Source organism: Taudactylus pleione, unplaced genomic scaffold (genome assembly GCF_031769625.1).
Source record: "Taudactylus pleione unplaced genomic scaffold, aTauple2 ptg000253l, whole genome shotgun sequence".
NCBI classification, from domain to species: domain Eukaryota; kingdom Metazoa; phylum Chordata; class Amphibia; order Anura; family Myobatrachidae; genus Taudactylus; species Taudactylus pleione.
The window spans coordinates 2,648,482-2,675,631 of record NW_028284655.1 but is presented as its reverse complement, the minus strand read 5'-3'; the positions used below and the strand labels follow the sequence as shown (position 1 = coordinate 2,675,631).

General features: G+C 42.7%; 1 protein-coding gene across 2 annotated transcripts in view; it reads right to left on the bottom strand.

The window, feature by feature from the left end:
- Positions 1-27,150, bottom strand: part of LOC148515100 (CD209 antigen-like protein C) — a 122,601-nt gene that overhangs the window by 26,087 nt on the left and 69,364 nt on the right. For both annotated transcript variants that reach the window (XM_088480445.1, XM_088480446.1), the window contains exons 8-9: positions 22,731-22,784; positions 21,936-22,084 (exon numbers count right to left, since the gene is read on the bottom strand). In XM_088480445.1, the coding sequence (XP_088336571.1) occupies positions 21,936-22,084; positions 22,731-22,784 (203 nt within the window). The remainder of the gene's footprint in view (positions 1-21,935; positions 22,085-22,730; positions 22,785-27,150) is intronic.

The window sequence follows — 27,150 nt, the reverse complement described above, 5'->3', positions numbered from 1 at the left end:
GTCCCACCCTCTTCATCTTACTGTTCTTACTTAGGTATCCCACTTGGTTGCAGTTGAAGCACCTTCATGAATGGGGTGGGTGAAAGGGTTGTTGTGTGGGTTGAGCAGTAGGGAAATATTGTGGGTGTGGATAAGGAGCTGGAGGGTAATATGGTGGTTGTGGATAGTATGGGTATTGTGGCTGTGTGTGATAAGTGGGGTAGGGCTGCGGTTGTGGTGGTGCAGGATTGGTGAGGACGTGTAGCTGTGCAGGTGCATGAGTGTCTGTTGGCTGTGATGTTACAGTCATTCCTTCTAGAGCTTGAATATTAACAGCCATTAACTTCTTGCTCTGGGTCTCTCTCTTTTTAAGGATGTTCTTATCATGTTCAATAGCGGATTCTATGAGGGTGTCTACAGTGACTCCCCTCCAGCCAGGTAGTGAGGTCTGAACTCGGGTCTTTAGGTTCTGTTTTAGACCATCCATAAGTACAGTGATGATCATTCCCCTGTGATGAGTGCTATCTTTAATATCCTCTAACCCAGTGTACTGGGTGATAGCCTGCAGAGCTCGGTTACAATAATTCTCTGCAGATTCACTCTCTTTTTGTTTTATGGTGAAAATTTTGCTCCAGTTAAATACTACTGGAAAATATACACCCAATTGAGTTATAATGCGGGTAATGTTACCTTGGTTAATTTCGTCTGTTAAGGGAACATCTCTATCCAATACACAATCCGTGATAAACTTTGTATTGCATGGAAGACAAGCCCTGAACACCACTTGCCAATCTTTATTGGTTGGCTCGTGAGCACTACCCACATTTTTCAAAAATCTTTGGCATTTGGCTAATTCCTTTTTAGGATCGGGAAAATCATTCATTATGGAATTTAGCTCCGTTCTTGTACAAGGACAATGCATTGCTACCTCCCTTGTGGGCACTACACTGTTCGCATCCACATTCCCATTCGGAACAGTTATTGTCCGGATGGGATGCAGACCGGCCGCACTGCTACTTTTGACCTTGTTACCTGACTGGGGATTTAGTCTATTACTGCTACGTATAGGGTAATGACTTCCTCTACGGGTGCAGTGGATGTTAACACTTGCTGTACTATCACTTATGAAGATGGCGGCACCACTTGTGCTTGTTGTGATGGAGCATCTAACATGTGTACAGCATGGGAAATGGCAGACATAACAATAGGCTCATCATCCGCATCATAAACATTTTCTTTGTGATTACTCAAGAGAGGGTACAAGTTACTTGTTACATTTTTATGGGTTTTTTCAACAACTGTAACAACTGTACCTGCACCCCCATCCACATAGGGCAGTGCTGGTGCGTGTGAACCACTGGCAATACCTTCCGCAATGCTACCTTGCTGCACGTGCGTGCTATCTCACGGCGCGCACGCACCGCAGTTTAGCGCTGCGTGTGTACTCTCCGGTAACTAGCGTCGCGTGCACACCTTTAAGCCACGCATCCCCCTCACGCTGCCATAATTTTAAACACTCGTTATATTTTACCTTTTTCATTTGAGAACGCACCATACAGATACTATCTCGGACATTGTTCAATACCTCCTTATCAAAGCTACCAATTCTGGGAAAAGGCCTAACACTCTTCATCGTCATTTTAAACCATACATCACAGTACCTAGTTGCATAAGCACCGTACTTAGAATGCATAATATGCCGTGCCAACCCAAGCGGCGCTTCCAACAGTAGCACATCATCTAACATCTCTACCGTTTGCTTGGCTCCCATTCTGGGAGAAACCTAAGCTTTTCAATAGAGAGTTAAACTGGTGAAAGACAGTCATGATACTTTCACTTACCTGCGGACGATATTAACAGGATGCGCCCACACACCTATGGAAGAATAACCAGGCTGCTTCCACGCACCTAATCCCTTTTTGACTACCTTTCAACTGCTAGCATGTAGGTATTCCAATAACACCTACCCTTTTCAGTGATTTCGTCCACCCTCTACCCAGTTCACAATCACAATTTAGCCAAAACTGTGCGGTTCAATTACAATGCTCAAATAACCCTAACTGATCACTGAATACTGCAATCACACTGGGAGGTGAACCTACAACAAAGACAACAACTACACCTGCTTATGTGTATAGAACGGTATCTACTGCCGAGCTACTAGGTATTCTCTTGCGCCTAGTCCTTAAGGGTCCTATGATACCCTTAACTAGGGAACAGTTGTCCCTACCAACAAATACTCACTGTTACACACCCTTTTCATGTGCAGAAAAATACACGTTTTTCCAGACTATGGCAACATTGATCAAGATGCTTACAACAATGCTGTCTATCAATGCACTCTCAACAGCTTTGTTCAAAACACGTGGCAGCAATACCGGAAGTATATGCTATTGTGCGACTAGTCGCATACACAATAATGCGACTTCTACACAACACGTATTATGACTTTTACGCTATAGTGCGACTGGTCGCATACACAATAATGCCACTTCCCCTTTTTAACACAAAAAACTATTGATGAAGGAAAACAAACTTTATCCTCCCTCGTCCCTGGATTCTTAATCAGCGCTCCTAAAGCCACAATAACAGGTAGCGGACTCTCAGCAACAAAGTGGTAGCAGATTTCGAAGGCACAATGCGTTCTCCTGCTATGGCGCCTCCACCCCTTTTGCTGAGAGATCGCTACCGAGTGTTACCTAGTGACCGGTAGCGTGATTTCACACTGCAAGCCCCCAACTATGGATACCTATTTAAAACCTCTATGCAATCCTGTCTATACCTTCTTAAATTGTCGCTATTTAGCGTAATGAGTCGCACAGTAAATAAATGGTTTCAGACTTTGAGTGTGGTTCCAAAGCACAAAAAGTTATTATTCAATATAAAAACAGATGGTTACACGCTGTGATCTAAAGACAATTAGCGCAAATAAATCATACAGACCCAAGGTACAGTTGTTACATACGCATGCGCTCTGGACCCAGATACCGGCATCAGCATAGAAACCTCCGTCAACAGCACAGCAAGAAGACTGAGGTCCGAGTTCAGAGAGCCCACATATATACTTTTTACAAGGATAGACAATACAATAGACAAGTTTGGCATGATTCCATTGGTTCTTCTTAAAGGTACTTCTGTTACAGGATAGTTCATAGGTCAATTCGAATGGACACAAACAGCCTCCAACAACCCTTTGTGTCCTTTTTCCGCTGCATGCTAATCTAAGCTGATAACATTACAGAGTACATTTTAATGTTTTAACTCTCTATAGTCCATAGTTTGCAGACGCATGTTGCGATCATCTCACCGATGATACCGGAAATCTGTTGAGACACAGTGGATCACTACAACACCAAACACGGTCTGCTTACCATGTACTAAACCTTAGATATCAAATAACCTTTATTACACAACATTAATAATTACTGAATAAACCTTGAATATTACACTTTAATGCTAGGGAACCTTTTATGTAAGTGTGGAGTGTGTAAGTATTGGGGAATTGAGAAAAGACACAGTTAGCGCTGTGCGACTACGTGTTTGTGGAGTACACCATGGTACGTGTTTTGCAGGGTTGATCATTTTATATGTTTTAGTGACTGTCTGTATTTATATGATGAGGACTTTTAACTTCTTTCTATTGCGTGGGAATCGCACGACGCTAAATAATAGCATCGCCGTATGTACTTACAATGGCGAGTTTCACTAAAATGGCGCTGGGCGGCGAGTCGCAAAATGGCGTCTCATTGCCATTCGCAAAATGGAGTCGCCCCGATCTAATTTTACACCGATCCTGTCTCAGCCAATTATCCAGCTTCGACACAGACCACTGTGACTCCGAGCTCTTTATTCTGACTGCACCACGGCCACAACCACTACTGCCCATGCCGATGATCACCCAGCATGTCCCTCATACTCTCCACCACCATGCTGAGCATCTGGAGCTTTGAGAAGAGATCACCTAGCGAGATGATGGATGATATCATCATCTCGCGAGACCGCTAGCTCTGCAGTGGCGAGGCGGCAGTAGATGTGAGTGAGAAAAACAGACAGTGTGGTCACGGAGGCTTACACTACCCTAGCACCGGGACTGTCCCCCACCTCCCGGGACTGCAGCCGCCACTCGCGGAGTTCTAATAAAGATTGCAAAAAAAAAAACTACAACACTGCGGACGGCCCGGGTCCCCTGGCAAGGCCGGGCCCGGGTAATCAGTACCCGCTCCCCCGCCTCTCGGCGCCCCTGTTACTGTCTAAAAACAGACCTGCATCAGGATAACGAGTCTAGCCTGAGCAGGTCCAAGTAACAGGTAGCCGGGGGACCCTGTGAAAGGGTTCCCCTGGCTGTGGCATTACACCTCTGCTAGAAAGAGTCCGGTGCTGGTTATGGAAAATACAGGGGACCCTTAATCAATTTGTCCCCTGTACTTCCGCAACCAAGACCAGTTCAGCAGAGCCATGTGCTGGTTCATAAAATACAGGGGAACCATATGCATTTTTCCCCTGTATTTTAAGAACCACGACAAGCTAAGCAGAGCCCAGTTCTGGTTCTTAAAATACCAGGGACCCCTAGGACAGGCTCTACAGAGCCTTGGCCTAGTTATGCTTGTTTACTTTTTTTTTTTTTACAACACAGAAGCCTTTACAGATCTTACTGATACATGGAGACTTTTGTATAACTCAGACCTTTTAATGTGAGTTACATTAAAAAGTTTGGATTTTCATAGGAGAAAACTCACCCGGACTTGCGTAATGTAATGCCTCAAACTCACAAGTACGCAGGCAATTATATTTGGTGAGTTTTGAGACAAACTCGGACCTTTAAATGTGCAAGAAGGTCCGAGTTTGTCTCACATTAAAAACTTGAACCCTATTACATCTCGCCCAATATAGTAAAAAAAATATATAGTGTAAATCTGTTCTTGTGCTCAATAAGACAAAGAAAGGAGACCACTACAAACAAAGCCTGTTTCTGTTTTCACAAATTTGTGTTGGCAAAGATTTCCATATACAGTATAAGAGCACTTTTTGGGATATAATATTGAAGTGTGGGGTTTAGAACACTTGTTTTTTTTTTTTAGTGGTCTCCTTTTTTGTGGTATTGGGCACGAAAGCATTTTCAATTATTATAAAGAGGATATCACAAGGAAAAGAAGTTCCTGAGATAAAGATAAAATAATTCAGATAAGCTGTCGATTTACACAATTTTGGTACGCCTACATTATAATATTTGGGGGATCCTATATTGCAGAGGTTCCCAAACTCGGTCCTCAAGGCACCCTAACGGTCCAGGTTTTAAGGATAACCATGCTCAGGCACAGGTGACTTACTTAGTACCTCAGTCTTTTGATATAACCATCTGTTCTCAACCATGGTTATCCTTAAAGCCTAGACAGTTATGGTGCTTTGAGGACCAAGTTTGGGATCCTCTGTTTTATTGGGATACTCTTATTAACCTTTGGACTAGAGATGCACGGTTCGGTTCTCCAGAAATCCAAATCCACCTGAATTTTGTGAATCCGGACAGATCCGAGTCGCGGTTCTGATCTCCTGAGGAGAAACTGACAGACTGATCTTCCCGCAGTTTGGCATTTGGATTTGAAATCTGAATTTCGGGTTTTGGATTGCAAATATTACGATTAAAGCTGCGTATTTGCATTGCAATACCAAAACACAAAGATGAACCTAGATCCACAACCAAAACATAGGTGTCAGCGCACATCTCTGCTTTGTACATCGTAAAACCACACTAGATGGCGCTGTTTCTGATTTATTGCTTTAGATTTATCTATTGACTTAAAGAACAAAAGTATTTTTGTAGAATTAGCTGCCACCCACTAGAATGGAGAATAAAACGCATTTGCGTCAGGGACAGATGGATGTCATCTGCGGCCATTAGCAGTGAACTGAGTGCTACTGGTGTTTTTGTCAGTGCAAGAACGGTACGGAGAAGACTAACGGAGGTTAGCCTAAAAAGTAGGATTTCCCGAAAAAAGCCATTGCTGAATAAAAAGCAGCAGCAGAAACGAATACAGTGGGCAAAAGACCACATTGCATGGACAGAAGGTCAGTGGAAACAAGTAATATGGAGTGACGAAACTAAGATATCGATATTTGGTAGTGATGGGAGAAAATATGTGAGATGTTGCATCGGAGAAGAGGTACATCCAGATTGCATTCAAGCGACAGCAAAGAATCCTACAAGTGTTATGATCTGGGCATGTATGACAGCAGATGCTGTAGGCCATCTTTATGTCATAGATGGCACACTGAACAGAAGAAAGTACATTGACAACATCCTACAACCAAAACTTCTACCTTCTATCAGGGATCTTTTTCCAGATAATGCCCCATTTTTTTCCAGCAGGATTCAGCTCCCTGCGACATTGCATGGATATGCAAACAGTGGTTCACGGAGAATGACATACAGGTGCTGGGATGGCCAGGAAACAGCCCAGACCTGAACCCATAGAACATTTGTGGTTCTGTTTGAAAAAACTGGTACATCTGAGGTGTCCATCCAATAAAATACAATTAATTGAGGCTATAATTGTCTCATGGCACCACATAATAAAGAAGGAAGAGCTCCAAACAGTGGTTGGCTCAATTCCAAGTCACTGTGCTGCTGTCTTGAAAAATAAAGGATACCCGACGAGATACTGATAGGGTGAAAATCCTTGTGTACTTATGATGTTGTTGTCCTAAGTGTTGTTTTCACTGCATGACTTCCCTTGTAATGCAAATATTTGACCTCTGTTTATTGTATTGAATGTAGCATTACATTTCCTTTCATTTGATATATTAATCATTGCACTGCATGAAGTGTAACAGTTTTTATAAGCATATGAAGTTGAAAAACATTAAAATTTCAAAAAGTGTCCACAATTTTGGCCACCACTGTATGTATATATATATATATATATATATAATATATATATATATATATCCACCCACACACAAGTATAACCCAACAATAAAGGCAATATATATACCAGCTGCACCTCTCAATTGACCCCCTGTTAGATGAGTGTCCAAAATAGTGTAGAGATGTAAAAAGAGAGGGCGCTTAAATAATTTTTCTAATCTTATTGCAGAATACATGTATTGTTTACATAAACACCTAAACATGCAATATATTCAATATCCATTCTTTAAAAATGGGTTTTGACAATGGATCAGTTCTGGACAGATGAAAAGATGAAATGTAGGCTCTTCTTATAGCAGACTTTTTAAATAATCCCTGGAGACTTTTTAAATGCATGGATGGAAACCAGTAATGTAATTCTCCAAGAGACCAAACTTTCCTTGGCATCGTGCTGGAATAAACCCTCACACCAAAAAACACCCAGACATAATAGGCCAAAGGGCCACCATTAATTCATATTTTTAAACATTTTTATTTTACATAAAAACAGTTAGTAACATGAAACTGTTAAGTCATTGAAAGAGTCTCCAGGGATTATTTAAAAAGTCTGCTATAAGAAGAGCCTACATTTCATCTTTTCATCTGTCCAGAACTGATCCATTGTCAAAATCTGATTTTAAAGACTGGATATTGAATATATTGCATGTTTAGGTGTTTATGTAACCAATACATGTATTTTATATATATATATATATATATATATATATATATATATATATATATATATATACGGACTACAAGTCACAGACTTTTGCTATACTGAATATATATTGACCAGCCTGAGAACTTAGGTAACGGACTACAAGTCTCAGACTTTTGCTGATAAGCAATGTTATTTAGCATATCACTGCATAGTATATTAGTTTGATGGGGTTTTTTTGTTTTTTTATTAGTTAGCTCATTGAGCCTGATATTAGCCTAGTGGTATGCGCTGTTTGTTTTACTTTATTGCTAGCCATATCAGTGGGAGGGTGCTGGGCTTGTTAGCAATCAGTAACTTGACATGGCAGGTCTCCTATATATGGGTCATTAGTAGGCTGGAATAGCCTGGCTGGAAGTGCCCTATATCAGAAGTGCACAAATCAAAAGTGCAATTTGAGATTAATACTGGCGTTAGACCGGCATTGAACCGAAGGGAAACAACCTATCTACACTTCTAACAACCTGATCTAGATCTGCAGAAAATAACATCAACAAAGGTGAATCCACATTCTCACTGCTACATGAGCCTGCTGACTGCATAGCCTGGACCTTCAATACTGGACTCTGGCCCTGATTCAGAGCCGGACGCTCTGATAGAGCGCTCGCTCTGAATCAGGGCCGGCCTATTTTTATTAATTTTTTTAACGGCCTCCCGGCCGCTCGTATAGCTCTGGGTGACCACCCACAGCTATAGCGAGCAGCCAGGAAGATGGTCACGATGGTCAAGACCATCGGGCTTGCGATGAGACCCTTGTGGTAGGGTCTCATTTCAGCAAGCCCCAGAGTGCTTTCGGCTCTAACAGAGCCGAAAGCACTCCCACTGACATCACAAGTGATGTCAGTGGGGCCGGCCCTAGACGGTAGGCGTTCCCATGGGAACGCCTCCGTCTGGGCAGACACACCCCCGGCCTACCCACCAAAGGGAGCGTGCTGTCACTCAACATCGACAGCACGCCCCCTTTGTTGCGAGACCCGGAGCGACGGCTTGGCCATCGCTATCTGGGTCTCGCGCATGCGCACGACGGAGCCGGCTCCGTCGTGCGCATGTGCACTGGGCCACCATCGACCCGCTTGTGAGCGGTTCTGAATCAGGCCCTCTGTTTGGTTGCTACAAAACTTTGTGCATCACCTTCTACTATTTGTGCTTAACAGATAATCTTAATGAGCACTGTTAATGTCAGCTTACCTCTCTAATAATGTATTTTTACCTTGGCTCTTTTACCTAGTCTTACATCATCTAGCTACTACCACTGTCTACTCTAATATTCAATTTCTGCTCCCATCAAATCTCCACTTTTTCTAAACTCTGTAATATATTTTTGTTGTGCTGACACTGTACCTCATCCTTACCATGACCATGTTGTCTTCAACTCCTCCCTTCACTCAGTTTCTAACTAATCTTTTGTTCTACCCTCTGATTCCACCTCTGTCCTTTTCCCCTGGTCTCCTCCACCTCCTCCTATCTCCCCTTCTCTCTCTCTGCCTTCCTTCCCCTCTTCCCCCATTACTCCATTTTCTGTATCTTATAACCCCCAAGGATCCTACTACCCCACTACTAATCTCTCCTCCCTCACTTTTCTCCCTGTCACTTTACCCCACCTCCATCCACGTCTCCTTAATTTCCCTCCCTGCCCACCTCCTACAGGATCCCCCCCTAGCACAGGAGCCCGAATGATCCCTACACTCTATTCACCTCTGTCTCCCAAAGTAAACTCCTCTCCACGCTATAGCAACCCTAACAATCTCATTCACATTTCTCCTATCAACTCTGTCAATCTATCCTGTGCCCTCTGGAATGCCAGATCAGTCTGTAACAAACAGGCCCCCACCCATGAACTTTTCATCTCCAACTCCCTGAATCTCCTTGCCATTACTGAAACCTGGATTTCACCCTCTGACAGCACTTCTCCTGCAGCTCTCTCCTATGGGGGCCTCACCTTCTCTCACACTCCCAGGCCTGGGGGTCGTGTTGGGGTCCTTCTATCTCCTGGTTACTCATACCAACTTATACTCTCAGAACAATCCCTTACATTCTCCACATTTGAAGTTCATGCTATACACCTCTTCCAACCAGTACACCTCAGAGTAGCTGTCATCTACCGTCCCCCCGGCCCTCCCTCCAAGTTCCTTGGCAACTTTGCTTCCTGGCTGACTCACTTTCTCTCCTCAGACCTTCCCTCTATTATCCTAGGTGACTTCAATATTCCAATTGATATCCCCACAGAATCCGCTGCCTCCAAACTACTCACCCTCACTTCCTCATTTGGCCTCTCCTAATGGACCTCCTCACCCTTCCATGCAAGTGGGCATTTGCTAGATCTGGTATTCACTCACTGTTGTGATATTTCTGCCTACTCCAATTCCCAATTCCCCCTCTCTGACCATCACCTTCTCTCTTTTAACCTATCCATCTATCCTTCCCCTCCACTACCTCCGAGAGCCACCATCACTAAGCGTAACATTGAAGCTATTGACACTGCTTTCTTTTCTTCCCTACATGAATCACTTCTCTCCCCTATACTCTCTTTGTGCGCTGAACAAGCTGCTTCCCTATACAATGTCTCCCTTACTTCTGCTCTTGACTCTGTTTCTCCGGCGATCACTACTCACCCTCGCAAATCCACACCTCAACCCTGGCATTCCAAATACACCAGATACCTGCAAAAATGTTCATGAACTGCCGAGCGACAGTGAAGATCACGTTCTCAGGCAGATTTTCTCCATTTCAAATTTATGCTGTCAACCTACAGTGCTGCCCTTTCCCTCTAAACAGTCATATTTCAAGAATCTCATCTCCTCCCTGTCCTCTAATCCCCAGCGTCTCTTTTCCACCTTCAACTCCCTCCTCTGCCCACCCCCTCCTCGTCTCCCCTCCTTGCTCTCTGCCACTGACTTTGCTACCTATTATACATCTAAAATTGATTCTAAAATTGATTCCATACGTCAGGACATCATATCCAACCAGTCCCCCAGCTCTCCACCTCCTCCTTTCCTGGATCTCCCCTCCCCATCCATTTTACTGACTCTGACATCCTTCTCCCATGTGACTGGAGAGGAAGTTAAGGCCTTTATCCAGTCCTACCCCCTTCCACCTCTCTCCTCGACCCTATCCCCTCCCACCTCCTCCGCTACCTCTCTTCTTCTGCCTGCTCCCATCTTGCCCACCTCCTTAATCTCTCCCTCTCTTCTGGCACTGTTACTTCTGCATTCAAGCATACCCTTGTCTCCCCCATTCTTAAAAAACCTACCCTTGATCCTAACATTCTCTCTAACTACCGACCAATCTCTCTCCTCCCTTTTGCCTTCAAACTCCTTGAACGTATTGTTTACAACCAGGGCCGGACTGGCCATCTGGCAGTTCTGGCAAATGCCAGAAGGGCCGATGCCAAGATGGGCCGGTCCGGCTACTGAAATGCCCAGCTGAAAATCCCTCCCAAAATGGCCGCAATGCAATGCTCAGAGGGGAGAGGTGGCTCTAGTGTTCCTTAGGGAAGCACATGCTCGGCTGGAGGCGGAGCTAATGCTTCCCTGGGTGTTGCACACCACTAGAATGCCAACACCCCTGCAATCACAGCAACCACCCCAGTGGTGGACCACCACGCGATCAAAACCTCCCCCCCCTGCGGGTAACCCCCCCGCGATCACAAAAGCCCCCCATCACAACAGCCCCCCCCTGCGCGGGTTCCCCCCCACAATTACAACCGCGCCCACCCCCTACGGGTAACCCCGCCCCCCCACGATCACAACAGCTCCCCCCACAGGTTCCCCCCCCACAAACACAACACCGCCCCCCCCCCCCGCAGGTACCCCCCCGATAAAAACAGAGCCCCCCGCGGGTGCAACCCCCCTCCCCCTGCGATCATAAGACATGAAATCACCGGAGCAGAGCACCACTGTCCCCGTCTGGATATCACAGCAGAACCAACTTGCAGTTAGGTGCTGATGCTAGAACCCCCTTATATAAGTGTGTGTAAGTAATATATATATATATATATATGTGTGTGTGTGTATATAGGTGTGTGTGTGTATATGTGTGTGCATATATATATATATATATATATATATACATATAGGTGTATATATAGTGTTGATATATATATATGTGTGTATAGGTATGTGTATACGTATGTGCATGTGTATATATATATATATATATATATATATATATATATATATACAATCCAAATTACCGGCACTCCTGTTGTATGAGCAGATAATTCCTTGCTGCGGTGCTCACCCTGAGGATGGACGTCCCCTGTGTGTATAAATTTCCAAGAAGGAGGCACTCACAAGCTGGATAGACATGAAAAAATGCTAATGCTTTATTGCATTAGCGCATCTACGTTTCGGGGGTACATTCCACGTCATCAGGACATATATATATAGCGAGAACCTTGGTTTGCATTGTTTTCTTTGAATTATTTGAATTATGGAGGGAAAAATCCGAACTCGGCGTGTAAACTCGAACCTATCCGAGTCTGCACATCCCTAATATATATATATATATGGGCTATACGAACAAGCAGCGGCACTCAGAGACTTCAAGATTTAAAAAATGTGTGTTTAATCCATACCATTAAACACACTTTTTTGAAATCTTGAAGTCTCCGAGTGCCGCTGCTTGTTCATATTGCCCATATACAAGTCTGTTTCCAGAGGGCACCGGAGCAGGAGATATCTCTGTGTGGAGAGTTTTTAGTCCGTTTGTAGTTTATTTATATATATATATATATATATATATATATATGGGGTGCCACATCAATGCCCTATTGCCTAGGGATTAATATAGTGTCCAGAAAGAAGTGCACTCACCAGTCTTGAAGTAAATAATGTCTTCTTTTAATGCAATAAGATCAAACACAGTCGGCCATCAACGTTTCGATCCTCACATGGACGTTGTCAAGATACCATCTTGACAAAGATCCGTGTGAGGATCTAAACGTCGATGGCCGACTGTGTTTGATCTTATTGCATTAAAAGAAGACATTATTTACTTCAAGACTGGTGAGTGCACTTCTTTCTGGACAATATATATATATATATATATATATATATATAACAAAAGACAGAGACCCTGCACTCACATTCATAAATAAATATCAGTCGGGGTGCTTCCAAGGACACTAGGTCCCTATATAGTTCAGAATTGTATCCAATGAGGAAGGATGCACTCTCCTTTAAAATCTATAAAGCAGTTTAATGTTGTCACAATATTTCTCGATAATTTAGTCCTTATAGGTCACAAATATTTAGTCGTAGTCGACGTTTCGGTTCCCAGATGAACCTTTTTCAAGACTTTCACATAGTGGACATCATAGACATCACATCAAATGGTAGACATTAATGTGAGACTTTACAGAAATCTGAAAAAATAACAAAATACACAAAATGACTTGTCTAGCAGGCTCCTAAATACTCAAAAAGACACATACACCCATGTGTAAGGAAAACACCTGTCACCTGACTCTAATAATTAGCCACCAGATCTTAGTGAGAATATTGCAGTTAGCCCATGAAAGCACAATCATAAATGTTAAATAAATGAATACCTCCATAGGGTTAGTCAGTTAACCCCAATTAATATGGAGCTCAAAGGTATGTCCAAACTCCTAAGGGTAGATAACATGAATTTAAATAATACTCAGAAAGGGTCACTGTAGCCAATAGTGTGTGGATAGTCCATGAATAATAATATCTACTTAAAGCCTCATCCAGCCAACATCAAAGGCCCGCTGTTAGGATATTGCTGATATATAGACAGCACTATCTGAAAAAATGACAAGGCAAGGTGATCACACCTTTAAACGTACACTGGCACATAGCGATTAATAGCATAACCCATGTGGGCTTACCTTACTGCGATACTGTAGGCCAAAGGGAGTGAAGAGAGGACACACATGCCGCCGGCGTCTGCTGCATATCAGCTGTATGGCGCCTCGCGGCTATTTAAACCCGCTAGCCAGAAGCTAAACACTTCCGCGTGTCAGCCTGACACGCAGAAGTACGGTGGCCTTAAGAGTACAAGATATATGGTGACACAAACGCTAGCTGATAGCGTGTAAAAGATACCAAGGAGAGTCCATATACTCTCTGTAAGATGAAGTGTATATGTATAACAGTATTAATTACGGAGCCTGCTTAAACTAACCGATACCATTCCAAACATAAGATTATTACAGACAATTACATACATTACAATAACATCAAAACAAATACACATACACATATATATATTCACGTACATGCTTATATATATGTTAACAAATCTACACACATATGCATCTAAACAATATTCATATAATCAGACCCTTATGAGTCATATCGTCTTAACAAAGAAATTTTTTTTTTGTAAAAAAAATTTTAACAAATTTTTTTTTATATATATATATATATATATATATATATATATATATACCCCTATTAGAGGATTACTTATTCATTAGTGGACCCAAGCAGTGTAATCGGAACATTAGTACATAAACAATGTCAATTATTAAAGCTTTCAAAATAGTACACTAACCCTCATTTTAGGATTTATTCAGAGAAAGATACCTAGAGGATTATTCTCGTTCAAACCTCTAGGAGTCACTGTGTCCAATACATGAATCCAGAAACTTTCCCATTTTTTTAACAACAATAATCTGTCAATCCCTTGTTTTGGAGGGATCCAGTCTATGAGTTTACACCTAAGTGTTGCCAATTGGTGAGATTTCTCAAAGAAGTGTCTCGCTACTGGCTTATCACTTTTGCCTGTAGCGTGTGCTGCTCTAATGGAGGCCCTATGGTTGGCCATTCGATCTCGAAACCTACGAGCCGTAAGGCCTACATAATATAAACCACATGGACATATTAAAATATATATCAAATGGTCTAGAGCGCAATGTAATCTATACTTAATATGAAATAACCGTCCTGAATGTGGGTGCGGGAAGGTAGGGCCAATCATCATCGATGTGCAAGTCACACAACCACCACATGAGACACAACCCGGTCTTTTTACCATGATTTCTGAAACCTTATTAGGTTGACCTGGGTAAAGGCGTGGTCTCATCAACATCTGTTTGAAATTTGGTCCCCTCCTATAAGCCATCATCGGCGGTGGCATATTGTGGAATGGTAGCGTCCTATCGCTAGTGATAATGGGCCAAAATTTCTTGAGTGATTTCTGTGTGGCTTGAGCTTGAGCATCAAAGGTGGTGGTGAATATAAGACGTGGTTTAATTTCACTTGTAGTAGCTCCTCCAGTCTGGGCCTGGGCAATTTCCCTTGCCTTATGTAAACATTTAGATAAAGTGACTTGTTTGTAACCACGTGCTAGAAATCTTCTAGTCATCTCAGCCACTTGTGATTCCATCTTGTCAATATCAGAATTAATACGTATAACTCGTAAATATTGGGACAATGGTAGACTGTCTTTCAATGCCGTAGGATGATGGCTCATTGGCAATAAAGCCAAATTCCTATCAGTGGCTTTCCTGTATAAAGAGGTAGTGAGTTTTTTTTATCAACAACACTAATAGTAACATCAAGGAAATTAATTTCGTTCGTGCTTAATTCATAAGTGAATCGGATCGGTGAATTTAGCCCGTTAAGATCTGTTACCATTGATACAAAAGAATCAGCTGTATCTTGCCAAAGAAGAAAAATGTCGTCTATAAAGCGGCGGTAGAATCTAATCTTGTCACCGTATTTTGAAAGAATATGTTCTTTTTCGTATTGCGCCATATATATATTGGCGTATGATGGAGCTAAATTGGAACCCATTGCGGTTCCTGCGATTTGCATATAGTAGCCATCTTTATATTGCTTATTGCTCGTTGGCAATAAAGCCAAATTCCTATCAGTGGCTTTCCTGTATAAAGAGGTAGTGAGTTTTTTTTATCAACAACACTAATAGTAACATCAAGGAAATTAATTTCGTTCGTGCTTAATTCATAAGTGAATCGGATCGGTGAATTTAGCCCGTTAAGATCTGTTACCATTGATACAAAAGAATCAGCTGTATCTTGCCAAAGAAGAAAAATGTCGTCTATAAAGCGGCGGTAGAATCTAATCTTGTCACCGTATTTTGAAAGAATATGTTCTTTTTCGTATTGCGCCATATATATATTGGCGTATGATGGAGCTAAATTGGAACCCATTGCGGTTCCTGCGATTTGCATATAGTAGCCATCTTTATATTGCTTATTGCTCGTTGGCAATAAAGCCAAATTCCTATCAGTGGCTTTCCTGTATAAAGAGGTAGTGAGTTTTTTATCAACAACACTAATAGTAACATCAAGGAAATTAATTTCATTCGTGCTTAATTCATAAGTGAACCGGATCGGTGAATTTAGCCTGTTAAAATCTGTTACCATTGATACAAAAGAATCAGCTGTATCTTGCCAAAGAAGAAAAATGTCGTCTATAAAGCGGCGGTAGAATCTAATCTTGTCACCGTATTTTGAAAGAATATGTTCTTTTTCGTATTGCGCCATATATATATTGGCGTATGATGGAGCTAAATTGGAACCCATTGCGGTTCCTGCGATTTGCATATAGTAGCCATCTTTATATTGAAAATGGTTATTACATAGCACCAGTGTGGCTAATTCCACTAGAAATTCCGTAGGTCTACATAAATTGGACCTAGTCAAAAGAGCTTTCCTCAATGACCCTATCCCCTCCTGATGGGGGATCACAGTGTAGAGCGACTTCACATCCATAGTTGCTAGTATTACATTATCCAAGTCCTCAATACCTCTAATACACTGTGATCCCCCATCAGGAGGGGATAGGGTCATTGAGGAAAGCTCTTATGACTAGGTCCAATTTATGTAGACCTACGGAATTTCTAGTGGAATTAGCCACATTGGTGCTATGTAATAACCATTTTCAATATAAAGATGGCTACTATATGCAAATTGCAGGAACCGCAATGGGTTCCAATTTAGCTCCATCATACGCCAATATATATATGGCGCAATACGAAAAAGAACATATTCTTTCAAAATACGGTGACAAGATTAGATTCTACCGCCGCTTTATAGACAACATTTTTCTTCTTTGGCAAGATACAGCTGATTCTTTTGTATCAATGGTAACAGATCTTAACGGGCTAAATTCACCGATCCGATTCACTTATGAATTAAGCACGAACGAAATTAATTTCCTTGATGTTTACATAAGGCAAGGGAAATTGCCCAGGCCCAGACTGGAGGAGCTACTACAAGTGAAATTAAACCACGTCTTATATTCACCACCACCTTTGATGCTCAAGCTCAAGCCACACAGAAATCACTCAAGAAATTTTGGCCCATTATTACTAGCGATAGGACGCTACCATTCCACAATATGCCACCGCCGATGATGGCTTATAGGAGGGGACCAAATTTCAAACAGATGTTGATGAGACCACGCCTTTACCCAGGTCAACCTAATGAGGTTTCAGAAATCATGGTAAAAAGACCGGGTTGTGTCTCATGTGGTGGTTGTGTGACTTGCACATCGATGATGATTGGCCCTACCTTCCCGCACCCACATTCAGGACGGTTATTTCATATTAAGTATAGATTACATTGCGCTCTAGACCATTTGATATATATTTTAATATGTCCATGTGGTTTATATTATGTAGGCCTTACGGCTCGTAGGTTTCGAGATCGAATGGCCAACCATAGGGCCTCCATTAGAGCAGCACACGCTACAGGCAAAAGTGATAAGCCAGTAGCGAGACACTTCTTTGAGAAATCTCACCAATTGGCAACACTTAGGTGTAAACTCATAGACTGGATCCCTCCAAAACAAGGGATTGACAGATTATTGTTGTTAAAAAAATGGGAAAGTTTCTGGATTCATGTATTGGACACAGTGACTCCTAGAGGTTTGAACGAGAATAATCCTCTAGGTATATTTCTCTGAATAAATCCTAAAATGATGGTTAGTGTACTATTTTGAAAGCTTTAATAATTGACATTGTTTATGTACTAATGTTCCGATTACACTGCTTGGGTCCACTAATGAATAAGTAATCCTCTAATAGGGATATATATATATATAAAAAAAATGTTGTTAAAATTTTTTTTTTTTAAAAAATTTCTTTGTTAAGACAATATGACTCACAAGGGTCTGATTATATGAATATTGTTTAGATACATATGTGTGTAGATTTGTTAACATATATATAAGCATGTACATGAATATATATATGTGTATGTGTATTTGTTTGGATATTATTGTAATGTATGTAATTGTCTGTAATAATCTTATGTTTGGAATGGTACCTGTTAGTTTAAGCAGGCTCCGTAATTAATACTGTTATACATATACACTTCATCTTACAGAGAGTATATGGACTCTCCTTGGTATCTTTTACACGCTATCAGCTAGCGTTTGTGTCACCATATATCTTGTACTCTTAAGGCCACCGTACTTCTGCGTGTCAGACTGACACGCGGAAGTGTTTAGCTTCTGGCTAGCGGGTTTAAATAGCCGCGAGGCGCCATACAGCTGATATGCAGCGAACGCCGGCGGCATGTGTGTCCTCTCTTCACTCCCTTTGGCCTACAGTATCGCAGTAAGGTAAGCCCACATGGGTTATGCTATTAATCGCTATGTGCCAGTGTACGTTTAAAGGTGTGATCACCTTGCCTTGTCATTTTTTCAGATAGTGCTGTCTATATATAGGCAATATCCTAACAGCGGGCCTTTGATGTTGGCTGGATGAGGCTTTAGGTAGATATTATTATTCATGGACTATCCACACACTATTGGCTACAGTGACCCTTTCTGAGTATTATTTAAATTCATGTTATCTACCCTTAGGAGTTTGGACATACCTTTGAGCTCCATATTAATTGGGGTTAACTGACTAACCCTATGGAGGTATTCATTTATTTAACATGTATGATTGTGCTTTCATGGGCTAACTGCAATATTCTCACTAAGATCTGGTGGCTAATTATTAGAGTCAGGTGACAGGTGTTTTCCTTACACATGGGTGTATGTGTCTTTTTGAGTATTTAGGAGCCTGCTAGACAAGTCATTTTGTGTATTTTGTTATTTTTTCAGATTTCTGTAAAGTCTCACATTAATGTCTACCATTTGATGTGATGTCTATGATGTCCACTATGTGAAAGTCTTGAAAAAGGTTCATCTGGGAACCGAAATGTCGACTACGACTAAATATTTGTGACCTATAAGGACTAAATTATCGAGAAATATTGTGACAACATTAAACTGCTTTATATATATATATATATATAATATATACACACACACACTAATGTTCTGTCCTCCAATACAACGCGCCTCATGCCTCTCCGATATGTATATATTGTGCATTGGATGTTTCAGGGCACAAACCCTTTTTTCAGGGTTTGTGCCCTGAAACCTTGACCCTATCTCAGTGTCCTGGAGATTTTTTTTCCCTTGAAGTTATTAGACCCAGAGTGCCATTCAGTGCACTATATATATATATATATATATATATATATTGTAATCATGCAGACGTTTGTCTGTCTGTGATGTGCCTACACTGTACGAGCAGTCAGTCAGTGTAGGCACATCAATCATCTGCAAATATGCTGAACCTGACGTTATCGTCAGTTTGTACACCATACTGTATATGCCCGATGACAGATGTCTAAACGACCAGCGGGAGCGCGCATCGCTGGTCGTTTTAGAAACTTTTTTAAACGTTGTGCAAACGATTTTCAAATAATTATTGAAAGATTGAATGGTAATGATATCGCTATCATTCAATCGCGCAATTTAATCATCTAGTGGATGTTTGCATTAAGGGGCATTACTGTGTGGCATACTGTAAATTGAATTTGGGGTACTATCGTGTGGTCACGCCCTTTTCCAGCGAGACTACACCCCTTTTTTTTTCAAAGCGCGCCTACGCTCTTTTCCTCCTTGAGCTGTGGAGGTGGGCACCAATGCTCTTTTTGTACACAGAGCAGCAAAATATGTACTTTCGGCTCTACTTTGGTTGTACAGATGTGTCCTCCTCCGTGTTCAGCTCCCCTGCCCTAAAAAATCATACAATGATCACTATCTAATCCTCTACAACTGCTAAGCTAGGGCTTGGTCAATTGAGAAAATGCCTTTCCTTATCCTTGTGGGTGACCTACACCAATGTGGTGCCAGCTTTATCTAACAGAACCAACCAAATACCAAATGTCTGACTATGGCACATGTATGAATCCCCTGCAGGATGAGCTCTGCTGTATGTATTTTAATACAGAGAATGATATATACTTGTATGTTGTTACTTATTGAGGATGTTATTAATTATATTTATTTATAAAAGTATAGACTAAGAAGTAGGAGGAGCCAGAAGTAGTGAGGGGAGGAGTCTACGCCTGGGGCCTATTTTAGTCCCAGTCCGGCCCTGTTTACAACTGCCTCACCACATTTCTTTTCTCCCACTCCCTCCTTGACCCTTTTCAGTCTGGCTTCCATTCTCTCCACTCCACTGAAACTGCCCTCACAAAAGTCAGCAATGACCTCCTTGCTGCCAAATCCAAGGGCCACTACTCCCTGTTCATTCTCCTTGACCTCTCTGCTGCTTTTGACACTGTGGACCACCCTCTACTCCTGCATATCCTTCACTCCCTTGGTCTACATGACATTGCTCTCTCCTGGCTGCCCTCTTACCTCTCTGATGGCTCCTTCTCTGTTTCCTCTCACGACAACTCCTCCCCACCACAGCCTCTTACAGTAGGTGTTCCCCAAGGTTCTGTTCTTGGACCTCTCCTATTCTCTCTCTATACGTCCTCTCTAGGTAAACTCATCCGCTCTTTTGACCTCCAATATCATCTCTATACTAATACTCAGATCTACCTTTCCTCACCTGATTTTTCCTCTCTCTACTGACTCGTATCTCTAACTGTCTCTCTGTTATCTCTTCCTGGATATCCCAGCGATTTCTCAAACTTAATATGTCTAAGCCTGAGCTGATCATCTTCCCACCCTCCCACAAAACATGATGTCCCACTATTTATTTATCAATAGATGGCATAACTATCTCATCTAGTCCCAAAGTGCGTTGTCTTGTAGTCATCCTGGACTCTTCCCTCTCCTTCAAACCACATATTCAGAACTTCTCACAGTCCTGTCGTTTCCATCTCAAGAATATTTCCAAGATCAGACCCTTTCTCACCCAGGATGCCACCAAAACCCTCATACATTCACTGGTCATCTCCAGATTGGACTACTGTAACCTCCTCCTATCTGGCCTCCCCAAATCCCATCTCTCTCCTCTCCAGTCTGTGCTCAATGCTGCTTCTCGGCTCATCTTCCTCTCCAAACGCTCTACATCTGCCTCCCCTCTCTTACAAGCCCTCCACTGGCTCCCCTTCCCTTTCAGAACCCAATTCAAGGTTCTCACACTCACTTACAAAGCCCTCACCCATTCCTCTCCCATTTACATCTCTGATCTCCTCTCCCTTCACTCTTCTGACCGCCCTCTTCGTTCACTTAATACACGCCGCCTTTCATGCCAAATGATTACTTCCTCCCACTCCCGCCTCCAAGATTTTGCCCACACTGCTCCCCACCTTTGGAACTCCCTCCCTCTCCCCATCAGACTCTGCACCTCTCTACAATCTTTCAAACGAGTTCTTAAGACCCACTACTTCATTAAAGCCTTCCAGCTCTCATCCTAACTTGCTGCTACACCTTCCTTCCTCCCCGCCTAGCCCATCTGTGTCACTCCTGTTCATCTGCCCCTCCCTTAAAGAATGTAAGCTCTTTCGAGCAGGGCCCTCTACCCTCTTGTGCTTCTCCATACTGTAATTTAATTAATCTCTTACTCCTCACTAGGGCAACCAAAACTCGGCTGCTTATGTGGGTGTATAGGTCGCTAATATAGCAATGTTTATTATACATGTCCATGTCCTGCTTTGTATTGTATTGTAAGTCACTGGTTACTTATTTGTTCATGTACTTTATAAGGCGATGCGGAACACTTGTGGCGCCATATAAATATATGATGATAATAATAATATATATATGTATATATATATATATATATATATATATATATACATATACAGTGGCGGCTCCAGAGCACAGTCCAAAATTCAAATAGGGGAGTCACACCAACTGCCACCCTAACGCTGCCAGACATCTCCAGCCGGGACTCACTGGAAGTTGGTGTGACTGTCCTATTTGAATATTGGACTGTGCAGCAGCCCCACCTCTGGAGCCGCCACTGTATATATATTACTATTAGTATATCAGTCTTTGCATGCACATGGTGTATGGGGCATGGTGAAGATTACTTAGTGGCTTTCTACATCAGTGGAGGAAATATGTTAAATCCAGTGGACTGGTGATACAATACCAATTCTATCTTGCTGCTCAGAGTGAGGAGGGTGGAGCCACGTGTGCTGCAGTCCTTTTGTGAATTCTCCCAGGTCTGATGAGATTTGGACAAAAAATAGCATGTGGAGCCCAGCAACGTCCATTCAGCGGGGCATATACTGCAAATGCCTGTATGAGAGACAAAGAAATGCCAGGAATCAGATGGAATGATTCAATTGTTTTTTTGGGCGGCCATTAATTATCACACTTGTTACGCCAAAAGCACAGAGCTTAGCCGTGTAAAGCGGCTAAACCCGTCTACAGTAAAGTCCTGGTTAGGCCGCCCAAACTACCGTGACTTTTGGGATTGGCATCCATCCAGCCACCGGAGCATTGGAGAAAACCAGCTCTGATGTAGGGTGGCAAGGTCTGCATCGCTGTTGGCATTCCAGTGCATCCCAAAGGGGGTCTGATGGGTTTGAGAGCAGGGACCTGTGCAGGCCAATCAAGCTATTTCACACCAAACATGGCTAAACTTTTATTTTTTAGCTGTACTGTCCTGTTCCACTAATCTAAAACTAATGCAAAGCAGTCAAAGTCCTGGTCCATCTATTATAGGTGGCACCAAGTGAAGTAATAGACCATAGAATTCTCAAGAAACCTGCAGATGATAACTCACGTCTCCATTCTTCATGCCATACAGCCATCCAACAGCTACTGTATGTGTACAATGGAGGTGTGTTATTAAAGACGGGATGGATCAGATGTGCTCTTTACTCCCTCTAGTGGTGAGAATGGATATGTAAGAATTGCAGACGAGTCTCTCCATACTTACCCAAATGTTTTTTAATGGATTGTATATCAGTCTTTATAGCATTTATTTCATTCACTGAAAGATACAAATGGAAATCAGATTTTCATAGATAAATGAGCAGAATAGTTATTTATTTGATGCTGGAAAGCAGTGGGTAACAGGTAACAGGTATAGCATATGTGGGTCCAGCAAAGTCCTGGCCCATCTATTATAGGTGGCACCAAGTGAAGTAATAGACCATAGATTTCTCAAGAAACCTGCAGATGATAACTCATGTCTCTATTCCTCATGCCACGCAGCCATCCATCAGCTACTGTATGTGTACAAAGGAGGTGTGTTATGAGTATATCCTCCCCGTCTATCCCATCTGTGTCACACCTGTTTGTTTGTCCCTCCCTTTTAGAATGTAAGCTCTTACGAGCAGGGCCCTCTACCCTCTTGTGCCACTCCCTTCTTTACTTTCATCTACTTTTTACTCCCCACTAGGGCACCTAACACTTGGTTGCTTATGTTCTGCTGCTTATGTGGGTGTTATGGTCGCTAATGTGTGTATATTATCCATGTCCTTGTCCATGTATTGTATTGTATTGTACTGTCTTTTGTCACCTATCTGTTTTCATACGTAGTAAGGCGCTGCGGAACACTTGTTGCACCATATAAATAAATGATAATAATAATTAAAGACGGGATGGATCAGATGTGCTCTTTACTCCCTCTAGTGGTGAGAATGGATATGTAAGAATTATAGACGAGTCTCTCCATACTTGCTCAAATGTTTTTTAATGGATTCTATATCAGTCTTTACAGCATTGATTTCATTCGCTGAAAGATACAAATAGAAATCAGATTTTCATAGATAAATAAGCAGAATAGTTATTTATTTGATGCTGGAAAGCAGTGGGTAACAGGTATAGCATATGTGGGTCCAGCATCATGCTGTACAGACTCCATTCACATGGGGATGTAGTTAGCAGACCGGCGGCCGGGATGCTGCCAATCTAAATCCTGACGGTGGAAGCCCGACACAGGACTTAAGATAGGTGTCAAAATACTGACGCCTATCTTAATCCTGACGCCGGAATACAGACAAGACGCCAGGCTGAATGAGGTAAGCCAGGGGCGTCTTAGCTGCTAGCCGTGGTGGGGGAGAGTCAGGTTTAGGCAGCATAGCGGGGTTAGCGCTAGGTTTTAGGGGGGATTAGGGTTAGGCACCCCTAGGGGGCTGGTAGGCACCACTGGGGAAGCGGGGTTAGGGTTAGGCACTAAGGGGGAGGGTTAGGTTTGGCACGAAGTGGGGAGATTTAGGTTTAGACACTAACATGGAGGGTTAGGGTGCAGGATGGGGAGGGGTAGGCTACAAGAAGAGAGGTTAGGAGGAGAAGGGGGGGTTAGTATAGTTACCCGACCCCTGCTGGGATACCGACCATCGGGATGCCGCTGTTGGTATTTTGACAGCAGGCATCCCAACTGTCAGTATTACATACCCATTCCTTTACACGGGAGAGGATTATAAATTATGAACTGCGTGGAGGATGAGGATAGAAGTAGTGTATAATACAGTCAGAGCCGGCCTGAGCCAAAGCATTTTGGTAAGTGAATATAGATTATCTCGCCCGATGGATGAAGAAATGATATTATACAAATATAAGCTCACTGTATACAATGATGTATAAATGGGTGCACTAAGGTGGTTGCCTTTGGCCACAAAGACTTTGCCTTATTGAATATGCTGCAACTGTAACTCTCAGCAACTGAAACTTTGAAGAGTATTATAATAGTGAGTTCAAGTATTAACTGCATAAAATAAGAAGTCATAATAATATTTGACTTATATTCATGACAGAGCAGGATTATTCTAATGCTAGTCTGGCAAATGGACCATAACTGAAATGACCTGACAACTTTGATATAAACAGGATTTGTAATCAGTGCCCCATATCACATGACATCTTGTTCCACTATCAATACTATCGAATCTATATTCACAAAGCAGGTCTAATAAATGACATTCTCAGAAATAACAAGTAACAATTCTGGTGGTGAGTGCAGATTGCATTGTGGTGTGTCTTTGTGAGCCTTGTACAGCAGGCAGGTCTCATTTGGTTCTATCTCTGGTGGATTGGTAACTGCCGCCGCAACTCGCGGCGAGACGGACACCTAATTAATGGGGGGCAGACAGGGTATTATGATAAATAGGTCCCTATAGCAGTTAATATTTATCCACACAAAATTATACAGTTTTGAAGACTTTATCCCTTTAAACACTAGGGGGTAAATTTACTTAGAACCGAGTCTGATCGAGTTTTTGTTTTTTTCAACTCGATTAGCATCGCCGCCGAAACTAGTGATCTGTGAGTTTCAGAAGTATCAAATTTACTAAGAAATGAGTTTAGCTGAGAGTGAGCTGGCCGATGGTGAAGCAGATTGAGATTTCTCCCCCAAGTAGCAGGTTTTGAAGGAGATTACTCACCAGATATTGCAGTGTTTTCTCTCTGCCTAACTTTCCCGAACAAGCAGCCTGCACATATCAGTGAGATATGTGAAGGTTGCTTGTGTTATACCTGTTAAAAAGGGTTAAAAGTTTTTATTTTTTAATTATGTAGGGTCCCCCCCCCCAAAAGCATAACCTGCCCCATGCTGCTCAGCCAGTCCTGGTTCCTAAAAATCCGGGGGAAAATAGGAATACAGTCCCCCGTATTTTAGGAACCAGCACCTGGCTGCAGGGCCAGTCCTGGTTTTAACCATAGAGAGGAATAAATACGTAGGTGTCCCCCTACATTTAAAACCAGCACCAGACCCAACCCGACCAGGGTGTAATGCCACCGCCAGGGGACCCTATCACCGAGTCTCCATGGCCAAAGCATTCACAGCCCAAGCCGGTCAGCCTAAGCTGGGGATCTCAGGGGAGGTGGGGACCCCCCCGAGAAGGGGTCCCCCCTCTCCTGACACACCAGGCTTAGTCTGAAGCCCGGGGCTCTTCCCTGCACCCCTGGGCTGTGTGTATGGGGTAATAATAGTGGAAATAGTTCAAAACTACTGTATTTTACAGTGGAACTACAGTTGCCAGTATGCCTGCCCTTTGGCACTTGTGGAACTACAAGTGCCAGCAGGCGGTCGGCACCTGTACCCCCACTGAAAAATAAATAGTTAAATAACGACAGTACACACACACCGTATACAGTATAACTTTAATACATACACCTATCCCACTCACACATACAGTACTTACCTGCTGCCAGATGTTCACGTCCACTTGTCCAAGTAAAAGCCACGGGTGTACCTGAAAAAAAGATCCTATACTCACCTCTGTCCTTGTGCTGGTCTCCGTAACATCCATGGGGGTACGGGTGCCGGCCACCTGCTTGCAATTGTAGTTCCACAAGAGCCAAAGGGCAGGCATGCTGGCACCTGTAGTTCCACTATAATATACAATAGTTTTGAACTATTTCCACCATTATTACCCCCGTACACACAGCCCAGGGTGCTGGGAAGAGCCCCGGACTTCAGGCTAAGCCTGGGGTGTCGGGAGAAGGGGACCCCTTCTTGGGGGGCGTCCCCACCTCTTCTGAGATCCACAGCTTGGCCTGACTGGTTTGGGGTGTGAATGCTTTGGTTGGGGAGACCCGGTGATAAGGTCCCTGGCTGTGGAATTACACTTGGTTGGTTTGTGTCCGGTGCTGGTTTTAAATATAGGGGGACTCTTAAGCAATTCCCCCCCCCCCTATATTTAAAACCAGGACTGGCCCTGCAGCCAGGTGCTGGTTCTTAAAATACGGGGGAACCTTACTCCTTTTTTTCCCCGTAATTTTAGGAACCAGGACTGGCTGGGTAGCCCGGGGCTAGTTAGGTCTTTTGAAGGGGGGACCCTACGACTTTTTTTTACAAAAATGAACCCTTCATTTACTATATACAGGCAGAAACATATATGGATCACACTGATCTGTGAATGTTTCTGCTGAACTCGCAGCTCACAGGCAGGTGAATTGATTTCATGAACTTGGACAGTTGTTTTGTCTGTTTTCATGAGAGTTTAGAAACTCTCATCTTGGTAAATTCCCGAATCCTATCTTCACTAGTGAAAAGTTACTCGAGTTTGGTCCATGGTGAAGTCAGTGGCGTAACTATAAATTTTGCTCCCCCCTGCCAAAAATATTTGCAGTATTTTTCCTCCTTGTAGTAATGCCCCTTACACATTATACCACCCACCGTAATGCCCCTTACACATTATTCTACACACCATAATGCCCATTACACATTATGCCGCACACTGTAATGCCTATTGCCAAAGTGCCACTTACATATTTGCCCCCTGACACCATTTTAAACCCCACACTAAGGCTTCTAATTACTTTTAAATTACCTGATTGTTGTCAGGGGTCTTATACAGTGCCCCCAGTAGTGGCCCCCTATGCAGTGCCCCTTATATAGTGCCCCAGGTAGT